Source organism: Neltuma alba, unplaced genomic scaffold, assembly GCF_004799145.2.
Source record: "Neltuma alba isolate B1F8T4 unplaced genomic scaffold, ASM479914v2 tig00011361_pilon, whole genome shotgun sequence".
Classification (NCBI taxonomy): domain Eukaryota; kingdom Viridiplantae; phylum Streptophyta; class Magnoliopsida; order Fabales; family Fabaceae; genus Neltuma; species Neltuma alba.
The window spans coordinates 387,572-403,966 of record NW_021636058.1 but is presented as its reverse complement, the minus strand read 5'-3'; the positions used below and the strand labels follow the sequence as shown (position 1 = coordinate 403,966).

Here is a 16,395-nt window from a genome sequence, read left to right as displayed (position 1 = left end):
AGTGCAGGACCCATAACCAAGTCACAGTCACCTATGTTGTACCCGACAAATTGAGGAATTATTTGTCGTGCATGGTAGTTAGGGTCCCACCGAGCTGGGTCACGGATCATTAACTCCTAATAAAGAACACAAATTGATTTTGTCAGTTTGCAATTAGTTTCTTTAGACGGTTATTTGCCTTAACAGTGTTGTTACTTTATATACTACACTTGTCATTTGCCTTTGAGGACTTGTAATTTTCATATACAAACTTATCATTTCACAAACTAATGAAGAAACCTCACCATGAAGTCCGCATAAAAAATATGCCTCCTTACACGCCCTTCCACAGCCTGTTGCTCATCCACCACGGCCTTACAAACTAATGACATGACCCTGTTACTAACTCTGTTATTTCCCCCAAGAGAATGCAGCAAGCGTCGGGTAATATCTTCATCATACATTTTAATCAAAGGACTGACAATGGTTGAAGTGAGTTAGCATATGGGTTATGTTAACAAGTGATAACAAAACCCCATCACAAAAGCTGAGTATCACAATACTTACTAGTCGCCTTCATCACCTTTCACACTTCGGCTGACAATGGTGAAGAAAATGTCTTTATCCTCTGCAGGCCTCTTCAACCTTGTTTGTGCCTTCAACTCCAACCAAGGAGACTTAATTTTGTTGAAGCGAACCCTGCTAGATCTCCTTACTTGTTGTGCCTGCACACCTTCAGCTGCTGTCAAAGGTTCCACCCTGATGGGGGTTTGCCTCTCAACAGGGTCAACATATTTGACAATTGCTAGGGGGGATATAGTGACGGCTCTGTCACCCTCCGCATCATCACCTTCAACATTAGATGACAGGTTTATGGGGGTAGTAGGCGTGGGTATGTCACCCTCCATTTCATCATTGTCCTTCTGTGCACTCTGTCCCTCATCCTTGTCCTGACTATCTTCATCATTCTCTCCATCATCCTTTTCCTTGCCTTCCTCCTCACTTGTCCCATCATCACTCCCCCTGTCACCTTTCTCCTTGTCCTCCTCCTCCTCCTCCTCTCTTGTCTCATCATCACTCCCCTCGTCATCTTTCTCCTTCTCCTCACTACTCTCACCATCACTCCCTCCATCATTCTTCTGCACAGCTTCACTAGTCTCACCAGCATGCTGTCTCTCCTCTTCATCGTCATCTTCAGACCCACTAACAATTGATGCGAGTGTCTCAGCAGGAGCCTTTCCTTTTCTCTTCCCATCTGCCTCTCTTGGAATGTGCACCTTCAACAGCTCCTCATCTACCATATTCATCAGCCTCTGATGGCTTTCTTCTATCCTCTTCATTAATCGTGCACGCAACTGCTTCAGCTCCTGCATGACAATGGCGTTTATCAATTTACTAGCAACATAATTATACCACATCATGATCTCACTATTGCAGATGACAAGCTCACTTTACCCAATGACAAGTTAAATATTATAAATAACAACTTCAGTATATGAAATTACAAGCTTACTACACTATAACAAATTACAACCTCTCCCTATTGCGAATAACAAGTTCATCAGTAGTATAAATAACAACTTTGGTATGTCAGATAACAACTTTACTATATCAAATGACTAGTTCAGTTTAGCCAATCACAACTAATAAATTATAATTAGCAACTTCGATACATCAAATAACAACTACATTGTAACAAATGACAGGTTCACTTGACCCCATCACAACTCAGGCATAATCAATAACAACTTTATCAAATAACAACCCAAACCTGAACTTTACCGAATGACAAGTTCACATTACCCAATCACAACTTTGGTACCGTTTTTAACAGGTTAAGTTTATCAAGTAACAATGTCAACTATAACAAATGACAACTTCACTAAACCTAATCACAACATAAGTTTTATATATACCAAGTCAATTTATCAAATGACAACGTAACTATCACAAACAAGAAGTTCACCAAGAATATCACTCTACCAAAGATATACATACCGGGTCCAGAGAATCAACATTTATCCTCTCGTCTTTGCCAGACACAACATCACTCCCTTTCTCACCATACAACAGCCCCCTAACGCTCTTCCTCTCAGTATTTGCCAATTCTTTGATCTTCTCATCTGTCCAGTATTGGATAGCACTGGTGGAGCCTCGCTGTGAACCTTGAATGAGGTTAAAATGCTCACCAAAAAAAGCTGCAACACCACATATCATCACCAATTGCATTGTTCATATTGCCAATAAAGTATTGCACAGTGAGAAACAAAATAGTCATACCAGAAGCAAGTATACGCAGCCACCAACAGTACTGCTCCCCTGCCCATCATTACCCTGTCTATACAACTTCACAAAGTCAGCCATTTCTTTCCATAGGTCCTCCATAACATGTGTTGCCCAATCATACTTTCCAAAGTCATCCATCGTGGAACGCATGACTCTCACCAGCCTCTCACTCACTTCTGAGCTAGATGACGGACATAGAAAGGTACCCAGCGTGTATAGGATAAACAAGAATTCAAATCTGTGATCTTCCTCCCCAGAAATAATGTCATCTAGTATTTTGCTGAATGGCACTCTCCGATACTGATTCTTCAAGTTCTTGTACATTTCATCATCCTCTGAAACTTCAATTTTAATCTTCTCCCCACCATGGCGTATTCCTAGGAGCTTGTCAACATGTTTTGCTCCTATTTCCTCAGTTTTCCCCCGTATTGTAAATTGATGTGTTGGTGGGTCATATGATCTTAGCATAGTCACAATGAGATCGCGGGGAAGTCTCTTCAATCCAACCTTCAACAAGCTTCCAAATCCTATCCTCTCCACCCTATCCCTTAACTCATCATTATTATTCACAAAGTGCAGTAATTTCTTAAAACCTTTCAAGGACACTCGGGTTAAAAATGATGGTACATATTCTTGTTCTTCTCCTCTTCAATCTTTTCTGACCTTCTTTTCTTCGCCTCCTCTGTGTACCTCTTCCTCTCCTCATCAGACAAAGCTCTCCATGCCTTTGACACAGCGTCTCTTTTTTGTTTGCCTCTGATATCACTATCACCTAATGTTGCCAAATACTCCCTTCTGAATAGCAACCAGCCATTGTGTGCCGGCTTTGATCCGGAGGCTCCCTCAGATGCCATGTCCTTTTTCCTGCAAAATATTCAACATAATAGTTCACTAACACAACTTATTAACTGACTAACAACAATTCTGTCAATACTCGTTCTGTCAATCAAACGCCTATGATAAACTTGTTATTCTCTCTATAAAAGTTGTCAATTCTTTAAGCTCAACTTGTTATTCCCACATACTTATCATAATTGTTATTTTTGATCATACACTAGTAGTTTAACTTGTCATTTGAAATGATAAACTTGTCTTATTGTCATACTCAGCTTTGTTATTCAAACAAGTCATTTCCTATTATCAAATTCTTACTTCCGCATACAAATCTTGTTATTCACTATTATAACCTTGTTATTTCCCATTACCAACTTGTCAGTTTCGCATTGACATCTTCTTATTCCCAATTAATCAACTTGTCATTTCCTATTCTTAAATTATCATTTTCGTTACAGAACTTGTCAAATCCCACCGTCCACCTTCTCATTTATAACAAAACACACTTAGTACCTCTTCAATTCAATTTACCCTTGACTATATCCTATGTCGTTATTTTCCCTACTATTATTGTCATCTACGAAACTGATATTGTCATTCCCTCCCCACATAAATACCATTCCCACAGGTTATTTAACAGAAAAAACCTATATTTTTCACAGTAAAACATTCTTCATCACTCAATCAAAATTTGGGTACTTCTACTTTCCTACCCTAAACTCTTTTACTCTCACCAATCATTCGCACATTCTTGCAGCAACCAATCCAAACAAAATTAGCCAACAAACTTACTACAATCAGTCGCCCAACGTAGCTGCTAACTCTGATCACCTAAAGCGATTGCTGCCGCACTGTTCAACGATGCCTTCGACTTCTCTGAACCCTTCCACAATGCCGATAAACCACTGCTTTGTTCACCTCTGTCACAGCAAATATGCTCTTCACCGTCTCAACACTCCTCTCCACACTACTCTTACGGCAAAATGGCAGTACGCAGGTGCGCGAAAATGGAGACAATAGGGAGAATGTAGAGAACAGTGGGAAGTTGTCGATAGTGGGGGGACTACGTGCCGCGGGTTCAGCAGGTTCAAATCACTGAGGGGCAATTTCGTCTTTTCACCAACATTTGCTATTTGCAATTTGAGACCGGGTCCCTCAGTAATTTGGCATATTCAGGTGACCATAGAGTGATTTTGCTAATTCGAGGGTCTTATTTGTGATTTCCCCTTTAAGATATTGAGTAGTGTTGAAAAAATACTTTAAAATGTGTTACGTGCATTTGATTTGTTTGTTTCAATTTAAAAATTGTTTGAGTGGGGATGGCATGGTGACTAACTAGGGGTGAGCATTCGGTTTTTCGGTTCGGTTATCGATAATAACCGAATTAACCGAATAACCGAATAGAGTAATTTTAAACACCGAACCGAAACCGAATAACCGACTAACCGAAACCGAATTAACCGAAAATTTCAGTTCGGTTAACCGATTAACCGAAATATATAATATGAAAAATAATTTTAAATTAAAAATAATAATAAAACACAATTATAACCATTAATTAATAAATATTTCATCATTCAATGTGATTTATTATAATAATATTTATTGAATATAAATATATTTAAAAAGTTCACATATACCCACATATATATTTATTATAATAATATTTATTAAATATAAATATATATATATTTATTTCGGTTATTCGGTTATAACCGAGTTTTTTTTCTACTAACCGAACCGAACACTGAAACTGAATTGTTTAAAAATAAAAACCGAATATATATAAAAACCAAAAACCGAAATTAAATTCGGTTCGGTTTGGTTTTCGGTTACGGTTCGGTTTTGCTCACCCTTATGACTAACCGTGGAATCAAATTTCAAAATTGTGTTTTAATGTTGTTTTATGGAACCGATTTGGGTAAGATGAGCACTCAAAGCCCATTCTATTTGGACTGTATAGATTTAATTTGGATGAGCTAGATTTAATTTTTTATATTTTTGTGTTTTTTGAAATAAAAAATAAATTTTTATTTAAAACAAATTAATTGAAAATACTAAGTCTGTACTGTTGAAATCAGATCTCCACGTCCAGAGCCAAACCGGTTCCGTCTATAAGATATTGCTCCCTAAAATCCTCCTCAAAATTAATTATAAATTATAGCCGCTCTTGTCTCGGAACAAGTAGGGAACTGCGAACAAGCACCCCCCAGTTCACGCTTGGTCGAGCTCGCCGTCAGACACCGTCCGCCTTTGTCAGCCCTGTGCGGTTTTTGTCGGGCAAGTATTGAAGAAGGTTCGAGCCCTAGGGCTTTGTCTACTCCCCAAAATACGGTGAGATTGATTTGTTGAATCTGTCTTTGAATCTAAATTTGAATTTATTCCCTGGGTTATCTGTTTCCTTCGTTGTTATCATCCCTGTGCCGGACGCCTTTTAAATTTTTCATTTTAATTTGGCTTTGAATCTGGTCGTATAATGGTTTGAATATTGACGCTTTTAAATAAAGGTTGATTTTTTCTTTAAAAAAGCTTTTATTACTAGTTTTTGCTTCAATGGTTTGTAACCGCTATTATACTTCTGCCCTCTTCATTTTGATTAGTAACGACTTATATGCTTTGGATTGTTTTGTTGTGCAATATTAGACTGTGTATTGGCATTCTGTTTATTAATCTCTTCATATTATCATCTATTTAGAAAATTCTCGAGGTATTTGTGATGCATGATCTAGTAAATGACTTGGCTCAAGTCAATTTGTAAGGTTGAGTTAAATTTGTCATTCTTCAGTGGCTTGGAGGAGTTACCTGAATCAATTGGCTTACTAAGGCATCTTTGTCAAAGTATTTGGTACAAAAAATATAAGAATATTACTCCTCCTGTCCTAAATGTAATGCCTATTTTGTAGTGTAAATTACACCAAAAAATAGGTCTTATATTGAGAACTGGAGGAGTATATCAGCTATTCATGATTAAAGGATTTCAGTAGGGGCATTGAGCTTAATCTAGGTCCGCCTCTGACCATGTCCCTGTTGGATTTGCCACGCTTTAGTTATACATGGACACTTAAGATCGATTCTCTTACATGCCACAATGACCTGTTTCCCTGCATTCCACATATGTTTCCAAATTCATAATCAAATTTAATGGATTATATTTGTGGAATATGACGTGGTTTCTTGAATTTGCTGTCATAGTAACTAGTAATATGGCAAAACCTTAGCTGCACGTGAATAAGGCAGAATTTACTTGGTGTTGCTGCATAAGTCAATCGGATTTGAACCATGTGCCTGAGTTTGGGGTGTGCCCTTCTATACTGTACTTGTATTTACGGACGTTCTCATTGTATTTTGTTGATAGAGGGATAGAAATTTCTAGACCTGGTTCAAGACTTTCAATGGACCAATTGGATTTATTTTCGACATTCTTGAACCATGAGCTTGTTTTGGTAGTCGTCTAAGGATAACTTTTGTTGTCATGGCTCAATTTACCCTCTTGAAAACGTTTTTCCCCGTCAGAAAAAGACTCTTTTTTTGGTGTCATCAAGCTGAATGCTGATGCAAATTCATAGCCAAGGCCTCTCTTTATTGACATAGAATGGTCTAGAAAATGCAAAGTATTTGAAATTCAATAGATGGCACTGAGGTAATTGTTTTAGTTTGTAGTGCATTAGCGTTAGATGCATATAAGTACAGGTATTGGCTTACAGATTGTAGTTATTTGACAGTGGGAATCAATGACTAAGATTTGGTCTTACAGAGCTCGAACATGCTAATGAAAGCTTGTTTATTATGTCCTTAAACATTGTTTCTGAAATTCTCTCATTGTAGTGTTGGATATAGCTTTTAACACTACTCATTCTCTGCATCTGTGGGTTAAAAATCAATTTTCATTTTCGACAGCACTTGGAATAGTAGCATAATGCTGTCAAAGGAGGCATCCATGGAAGTTGATGGTGTCCCATCTGAGCTAAAACCTTTGCCACCAAAGCCACAGTTTGAGCCTTTGAAACCTCATGAAATGTCTGACGGTCGGGTTCAATTCCGGAAGGTGTCTGTTCCACAACATCGATATACCCCTCTTAAGAAAGCTTGGATGGAAATATACACTCCAGTATATGAACAGATGAAAATTGACATTCGTATGAATCTAAAGGCTCGAAAGGTTGAGTTGAAGACGAGAAAAGATACACCTGATATCAGCAACTTGCAGAAATGTGCTGATTTTGTCCATGCTTTCATGTTGGGCTTCGATGTCATAGATGCAGTCGCCCTTTTGCGTTTGGATGAGCTCTATGTTGAGTCCTTTGAGATCAAGGATGTTAAAACCCTAAGAGGTGACCACTTGTCTCGCGCTATTGGAAGATTATCTGGTAAAGGTGGTAAAACGAAGTTTGCAATCGAGAATGCAACAAAGACACGTATTGTGATTGCTGATACCAAAATTCACATATTAGGATCTTTTGCCAACATTAAGATTGCTAGAGATTCTCTTTGTAGCTTGATCTTGGGGTCCCCAGCCGGAAAGGTATATTCGAAACTAAGAGCAGTTACTGCTAGACTGGCAGAGAGGTTTTGACCTCCTCTTTATCATGGCATTTATGTGAGCAACTTTCAGATCTATAGTTTTGTTCTTTCTTTGGGTGTAACCCCTGATTAGAGATTGAGTGTGCTGAGAGTGAGTTGTGGTATGGAAGCTTTGCTATGCATTAATGGCTGCTTCTTTCAATTTTGGATTTCTCTAGTTTAGGATTTTGACAATGTCTTATATGTCAAGTTCAAATTAAATTATAAATTTTGAGCTGATATTATGCTAATTACTGGCATTCCTTGCCCCACCAAATGCCTGTCGACATTATTATAATGTAGGGAAATGGCAATTTGAGTGATTGTTCCATTGCTGCTTTACCTCTTTGTGGAATTGGGATTTACATTCTCTATTTTATCTGAAATAAAATAATAATGTGAGTATTAAAATAATGAATAGTTTTGTCGTTGAGAGTGAGTTTCAATTATACGCTTTGGATGATGCTATAAGAATCAAGCTAAAAATCTGGAATTGAAACTCTACGGTTTTCGAGAATCACTCTAGCGGCCCAGCCTTTTGCTTTAAGTTCCTGGATCGGCAGCTATGATGAGATTTAAATTGGATTTGGAAATCTAAGGTGTGCATGTGTTTGGCAACCTTGTCAAAATCATTTTTAGAGCTTAAATCATGGTTTTAAGATTTAGGTTGCCAAACACCTAGTATTTATACGAAATCATGGTTTGGCTCCAAAACCATGGTTTGATCCACCCAAACCATGTTTCATGAAAAGCAAAAAAAAGTTGTTTTGGGAAAATGTGGTCTTTTTTTTACATTGTAATATTACTTCTAGTTGTTAATATAAGAGCTAGTTAACTAATTTGGGTAGATTAAAAAATTAGTTAAGTCAGTTATTTGTAATAAATATGTAGTATTTTTTTTCTAAAATAGTCTTTCTAATTATATGTACTAACTAGAAGTACCATTTGATGAAATATTTAATATGTGTAACTACTACAAGAACTATTTTAGAAAAATGGATAAATATAAAAAACAAAATAGAATAGGGTTTTATATTTAGAACCAAATTGAATATCAAAATAGCTCTTATATTAAAAATCAGAAGTAGTATGTTGTTAAAAAACTAGCTATAAAAAAATTTTATGGGATTTCATGTTTAAAATCTTTAAGAAAAAATATTATTTTTCAATTGGCAAAAAAATAATCATTTTTTCTGAAAACATATTTAATCTTATATTTTATAAATACATATACACATTAATTATTTATTAATTATATTACTTATATATTATTTATTATGTTGGCAAAAAAAAATATTATTAACAAATTTATTACTTCAAATAAAAATATATTATAAAATCTATATTTTATGTAATTATCATATTAATATATGTCTTTTTTAGTAATTTGTACATATGTAAAGTGCTTCTAATAACAACTATCCAAACACTTTTGCTTTATCAAAATCACTTTTTCACAAAATCTATTCTTCTAAAATCTACTCTCAAAAACCACTTTTTTTTCTAGAAGCTATTCTTCAAACTATGGTTTGGTTTTATCCAAACACCCTATTAGTTTTATTCATGCATGTTTTATCAAAACTAAGAAAAATCTTAAAATTAACTAGTTATGTTTTAAAATTTAACATTTCAGCTAAATGAATAGTAAAATAGCATGTTTATGTTACAAATTCAATGAGATGATTTGCAAATATGATAAGAGAAACTCTTCTTTAAAAATAAAACTAGAACAGCAAATTGATGTTATTGTTTAATGATTTGAGGATCACTGCATTTTGAGTTATGCTAAGGGGATGTTTGGATGAAACTAAATTATGGTTTGGAAAATAGTTTCTGGAGAATATATTTTATGAAAAAATGATTTTGATAAAGTGCGAGTGCTTGGATAGTTGTTATCAGGAACACTTTTTATATGTACAAATTACTAAAAGGGACATAAATTAATATGATAATTATATAAAGGATAGATTTTATAATATATTTTAATTTGAAGAAATAAAATTATTAATAAAATAATTTTTGGTAAGATAATTAATAATATATAAGATAATATAATTAATAAATAATTAATATGTATATATATATTTATAAATTATAAGATTAAATATGTTTATAAAAAATTATTTTTTTTCCTAACAGACAAATATTAATTTGCTTTAAAGATTTTAAACATGAAATTCGGTAACATTTTTTCACAACTAGTTTTTATAACAACATACTACCTCTCATCTTTAAGATAATTAATTAATTGTTACTATGGTGTAAAAAAATTTATAAAATATAAGATTAAAAATATTTTTGGACAAGATGAATAATTTTTTGTAAACAGAAAGGAAATGAATAATAAAAAAATACCGAAGTCAGAAGACAATATGACAACGTACTACCTCTTTTCTAGTAAAAAAAAAAAAATACCACCTTTGAACAGCGAAGGACCAAAGGAGGAAGATTGAAGGGCATCTGTGTCTGATTAAAAAAAAAAAAAAAACCATTTGGAGGGTGTTTGGCAAACATGTGAAAAGTGCTTTTGGAATCCAAGTCAAGGTTTGGTACCAAAAATAACCAAACACCCCCTTTTTTTTTAAGACTATGGTTTTGTCATGAAACCATGATTTATCTGATCAAAACTATGGTTTCACCATAAGCATATTTTTTTTGGGATTTTGGAATATGGCGGCTGCTGTAGTGTCAGTGACATTTTTTGCCCCTCACGCCTTTACATTGCATCTTCTTTCTCTTCCCTCACTTTTTTTTTTGACCGGTTCTCCTCCATTATTAACATAACGTAACATTTTTTTTTGGAATTCCTTTTTTCTAAAAATATATTTAATCTTATATTTTTTTAAATATATACACACATATTAATTATTTATTAATTACATTATGTTATATATTATTAATTATGTTGGTAAGAAAATATATTATTAACAATTTTATTCCTTCAAATAAAAATATATTATAAAATTTATCTTTTATATAATTATCATATTAACTTATACTCTTTTTAGTAATTTGTACATATAAAAAGTACTTCTGATAACAACTATCCTAGACATGGTAATGCGGGCTGGTGGTGCGGATACGGGCCAGCCCGTGACGATGCGGGCTAAAGTAGCCTGCTCGCCAGCCCGCCTACATATTCTTTTTTTTAAAAATAAAAACTATAATTATTAATATAGGTTGAGTTTAATTTGAAATGTTAAAATTAGGTTTCGAATCTTGAATTTGAGTAATGAATTATGATAAAATAAAGTGAAGATTAATTTATAATTTAAGAATATATTTTTAAAAACTAATATATTTTTTATAAATAATTAATTTAACTATTTTTTATTCAAAGTAATTTAGTTTTCTTATCCAAATTAATTAAGTAGATATTTTATGTATAAATTTATAAGTATCACATGTTTATTTAATTTTATAAAGGCTTTTATGGTGACACAATAAATAAATGAAAAATAAAAGATGGACGATGATCTTCGTATAACTACACACAAAATCACAAATATATAAAGTGTTTAATTACTTATACAATGATATGAAAGAAACAATGTTTAATTGTTCATGTGGAATTTGAGGAATTAAAAAAAAAAAGCGGGCCAACCTGCCAACCCGCAGGAATAGCTCGCACCTTGACGGGCTGGCATATTGCCAACCCGAGCCCGCCTTTTTTGGCAGGCTAATGGGCCCAGCCCCGTATTACCAACTCTAGACTATCCGAATATTCTCATTCTATCAAAATCACTTTTTCAGAAAATCTATTTTTTACAAAATCTATTTTTCCAAAATCTATTTTCCAGAAACTATTCTCCAAACCATAGTTTAGTTTCATCCAAACACTCTTAACACTCTCCGATTTTCTTCCCAAAAGCATATTCAGAACGCTTCTCCCCAAACCATGGTTTTTTATTTTGATCCAAAACCATAGTTTCTGAGTTTTTGCCCAAATTTTTTGTCCAAATCATGGTTTTGGCAATTACCTAGACAGACCCTAAATTTATAACCAAATAGGAGTTGGGATTGAGCTTCTTGTGAGTCAAACATTAATGTAAGAATATTAGAATTCAAAGCAAAGAAATGTTTACCGTTCCATTATGTTTTAAATGAAATTGTTTCCAATAAAAAAATATTTATCTCTTGCATGAAAAAAAATTCAAAAAAAATAAAAAAAATGAAACAAGGGGAATTATTTGGTTACATATTCTTAAAAAGAATTGACCTTTTGACTTTGTAGGATCAGAATTTTTTTACCAGAAATCGTCTCCTTTTTCATATCTATAGTTTGATCCGTCCGCCATTAATCAGACTTGGATTAAATTAAATTATTCGTGCTAATTTTTTTCATTTTACTTATAATCATTTTTTACGTCCCCATCACACTTATCCAAATCCAGATGGACTAATCTAATGATGCTATTAAGAATAAGCAAATGAATATTAGATAGATGTACAATTGAGAAACTGTAACCATCGCTAGTTCTTAACTTGTCCTTCACTAAGATCAAATCAAGGTGCTGGCATTTAACCCTAACCCTACTTCAATTCCCAAATTAAATTACATTACACGGTTTATATATACACACACACACACTTACATGTAAGATTTCACCAGGTCGCCTAATTCTTTCTTCTTCAACTCTCCAGAAAGGAAATGCATTAATTATTGGAGGCATCGGTGTTAGTAGAATAATATGGGCGGCGGCGCGTGATCGTAACGGAGGACGTCGGCTGAGTGGACATTCTCTTTGATCCTCTGGAGGCCATCTCGGAAGACGCCGAAGCCGAAGAGGAAGCCGACGACCAATATTAGCAAGAAGACGCAGAGCAAGAAACTGCAGCAACTTCCCCCCAAGCACATGTCTCGATCTCTTATTTCTCCGATTCGATTGGTTGGGGGAGGATTGGATCAGCCATTGTTGGTTCAAGCAAAGCTTTTAAAAGAAGCTGAGCGATTAGTGGAGGGAGAGCCCACTGGTAATAGCGTTCCGGCGTTGAAGCCGGCTCCGTCTCTTTCGCTCTCCATTCAAATTTCATATCCATTTCTTTTTTGTTTCTTTTTTTTTTCAGCCGAAAATATCCATTTATCAAAAAAAAATTTTAAAAATAAAAACAAACAAGAGTAGGACGAAAGGAGTTTAGAGTGAAAATTCAACGCAACAATTGGATCGTTAAGGATCAAGTTGAGATCTGGGATATTTAAATCCAATTTGGATTACCTAAATTTCATTTGTTTTTAATTTTGAATTTCTCAAGGAAGAAATTTATTTATTTCTAAATATTTAAATAGTATCTTCTTCTTAAATTCTGCATCTATTAAAATATAAATATATTATCAGAATTAAATTAAATTTGCATATTCAACTATTAATCTAGATGTTCAATCCATACAAGAGTGCTAACCCTTACATTCATTTTGCATATATATCTTAATCGTTTATTCATGGTAGGCATTCTGTATCCAATCTCGTATTTGCCAGGAAAAATGAAGAAAATTATATTTGTTAAAGGGAATTATAAAAATTATAATTAACTAGAAGGACCAAACATTAAAACAAATTTTTTTTAAAAAAATAATTGTCTTTAGTCAAAACCTCAAATTTCCTCTTGTTAGTCTTTTTTTTTTTTGACCGGATGTTAGTCTTTAACCTTCACTATTTTCAAATTTATATTTTGATCTTTAATCGTTTTAAATAATTAAAATTTTTATTATCTCTAATAAATTTTATTTGTTTTTAGTCATTCATTCTAATTTTCCTTATTTATTTAGAACTGAGAAAGTGAGTCAACCTAATAAAAACAATTTTTTTTTGCTAAAATATAGGTATCCTTTTATTGAAAGTAATCTTATTGAACGCACTATCAGGCACTAAATATAGACACTTCTTACAGTAGAGATTCAAATCTTAATTCACTATATTGTGGGGAACTAATTTTTTTTTAGGAAAAATTAATCTTTTAGTCCCTATAGTTTTCACTCATTTGTAACTCAGTCTCTATATTTTGACTTGATGCAACTCAGTCCCTTTAGTTTTGACTCGGTCGTAACTCAGTCCTTGAAATTTGACTCACTGCAACTCAGCCCCTATAGTTTTGTCTATTCAATAATTTAGTCCTTGTGTTTTTGAAAAATAAAATTATATATCTAATAAAAGGAGGGACTAAATTATAAAATGGTTAAAATTATAAGGACCGAGTTGCAACGAGTCAAACTTCAATGACTAAGTTACAACCGAGTCAAAACTAGAGGGACTGAGTTGCACCGAGTCAAAATACAAAGACTGAGTTACCAATGAGTGAAAATTATAGGGACCAAAAGATTAATTTTTTCTTTTTTTTTTATTAAACCGTTAGTTAATAAAAACAAATTAACTAAACTAGCCACATCCCACTTTTTAGGTAGGAAAACACTTTCTTCAGCGGGCTAAGATTTTCCCAGCCCAACTTGCCTACAAGTTAGCCAACCCTTACTTTGTTTTTGGAAGAAAAAAAACTTTATTTTCAAAGTTTATTTTCTATCACACCAATAAATTAATTATCTATCACATGCACTCCTAAATATATTTTAAAAAACATGATTATATAATTTTTTTAAAAGACAAGTTATTCCAATAACAGCACCACCCATCATGTTTGGATGAAGTAGCATTGTAGGCTCAAGTTTGGTATTAGCATATTTAGATACATGAGGGTGTTTAATTGTATAGAATAAGAAAAGAAAACTTTAAATGTTGTTCGTTATAACATTAATTAACCTTTTAAAACAGGCTAACAACCATATTATAAGTCATTTTTTTAAGCTTACCACACTTTCTTGGGCCCCTAAATGTGGCAATTACCCTTAATTTGAATAGAAAGAAAAATACAAAGGAAAAAAATCAGGGGAAAAAACTCTTGAAAATAGTAAAATTATTTACAATTTTAAAAAAAATTTCTTTCCAGTATTCTCTCTCCTATTTTTCCCTCCATCTATACTAAGCCATTTAATTACTACAAATTAATTTTCCTTCCTGCCATCTATTTTATTGAATGTGCGATGGCAATGCAAGCAATAGTCCAAGGTCACCATTTTCATATAGTATAAGCAGCCATGGATTTGTCATCATTGAAACACAAACGCCCAAAGAATAATCCAGGAGGCAATACAAAATTTAATTAATCTTAAAAGTTAAGTTAAAACCTTCCATTTTTTAAAGAAATCTGATTTCATTGGATCATCACATTGTCATTGTTGGGTTGCAGGACTCAAACAAAATTGTTACTAATATTTTATCCCATCCTTCCCCTTATTCTTCCGTATGGTATGAGGGGAGTGAAGGAAAAAAAAAAAAGAAAAAAAATTTAATGAGCTCTATTTAAAAAAAATTAAAGAAGTGAGATTAAAATTTTTTAACTGATTTTGTTTACTCTTTATCTTATATTTTTTCTTCGTCAAAATTTTATAACCTCGCTTTTTCAATTTTTTAAATCAAACTCATTAAAATTTTTCTTCCCCTTCCCTTTGGTCTAAAGCATCGATTTTTTCTTTAAATGTCTTTTATTTTTTTATTTCTTGACTACCTAAATGATTTCCCAAGTGTCATCTGCTTTGATATTTCATTCATTTATCAAATTCATTGATACTAATTTTAAAATTTTGAAAGTGTGACCTAATTTTAGCGGAATTTCTCAATTTAAGTGAAGTTTATGGTTCCTTTTTTTTTTTTGACCATTTATGGTTCCTAGTGATATGAACCAAAGGAAGATATACTTTCAAAAAGTTACACAAACATGATTTCTATAAGCTGAGCAAAGTAGTATGTTTGTATTCTCAAATAAGGAGTTGCTCTTCTAATATGGTTTTTAAATCAAGCTTAAATTGAAATCTTAGTGCATGTTTGGGATAGAGTTAAGAAGTGTCAAAAATCAATTGAAATTAAAAAAAAATTCTAATTAAATGGAAAAAAAGAAGAAGCTTAACATGGTTTTTAGGAGAACTAATTTTTTAACCAAAAACCACTTCAAAGTTGAGACAATGTTTTTTTTAGCTTCTTACTTTGAATTTTTGGCTTTTCTTCATATTTGAAGAAATAGATTAGTTAGGATTAATCACTAATATTTTTTTGTTTTTATTGTGAATTGTGTAATGAAGTATCAGTTGGCTAAAAAAGAGACAAAGAGAGTAGTGAGCGAAGCACGTACTAAAGCTTATGAAGGGTTTTATCAAGAGTTAGGAACAAAGACGGGAGAAAGAAATATCTACAAGATTGCGAAGCAAAGGGAGAGAAAAAAGAGAGATCTGGACCAAGTAAAATGTATAAAGGATGAAGATGGTAAAGTGTTAGTTACTGATGGTGATATTAAGGACAGGTGGAAGGCTTACTTTTACAAGTTGTTTAATGAGGGAAGCAATTATGCGACTCAGGACTTGCAGGACTTGCTAATTAACGAAGATGTTGGAATTTGGCTTTCTACCGCATGATACGTATCGGAGAGGTTAAGAAAGCTCTCAAAAAAATGGACAATGGAAAAGCCGTTGGGCCTGATGGTATCCCTATTGAAGTTTGGAAATGTTTGGGTGATGAGGGTGAGGTGTAGCTAACCAAGCTTTTTAATGAAATTCTACGCTCTAAGAATATGCCGGATGATTGGAGGAAAGCATTTTAGTTCCTATTTACAAGAATAAAGGAGACATTCAAAACTGTGCAAGCTACAGAGGGATAAAACTTATGAGTCATACAATGAAGTTGTGGGAAAAAG

The 16,395-nt window shown here is 33.3% G+C and overlaps 1 protein-coding gene across 1 annotated transcript; it reads left to right on the top strand.

The window, feature by feature from the left end:
* Window positions 1-5,254: 5,254 nt before the first annotated feature.
* Window positions 5,255-7,936, top strand: LOC114712442 (RNA-binding protein pno1-like). Its single transcript, XM_028896979.1, has 2 exons — window positions 5,255-5,433; window positions 6,997-7,936. The coding sequence occupies exon 2, from the start codon at window positions 7,016-7,018 to the stop codon at window positions 7,670-7,672; it is 657 nt and encodes a 218-aa protein (XP_028752812.1). The 5' UTR covers window positions 5,255-5,433; window positions 6,997-7,015; the 3' UTR covers window positions 7,673-7,936.
* The last annotated feature ends 8,459 nt before the right edge of the window (window positions 7,937-16,395 follow it).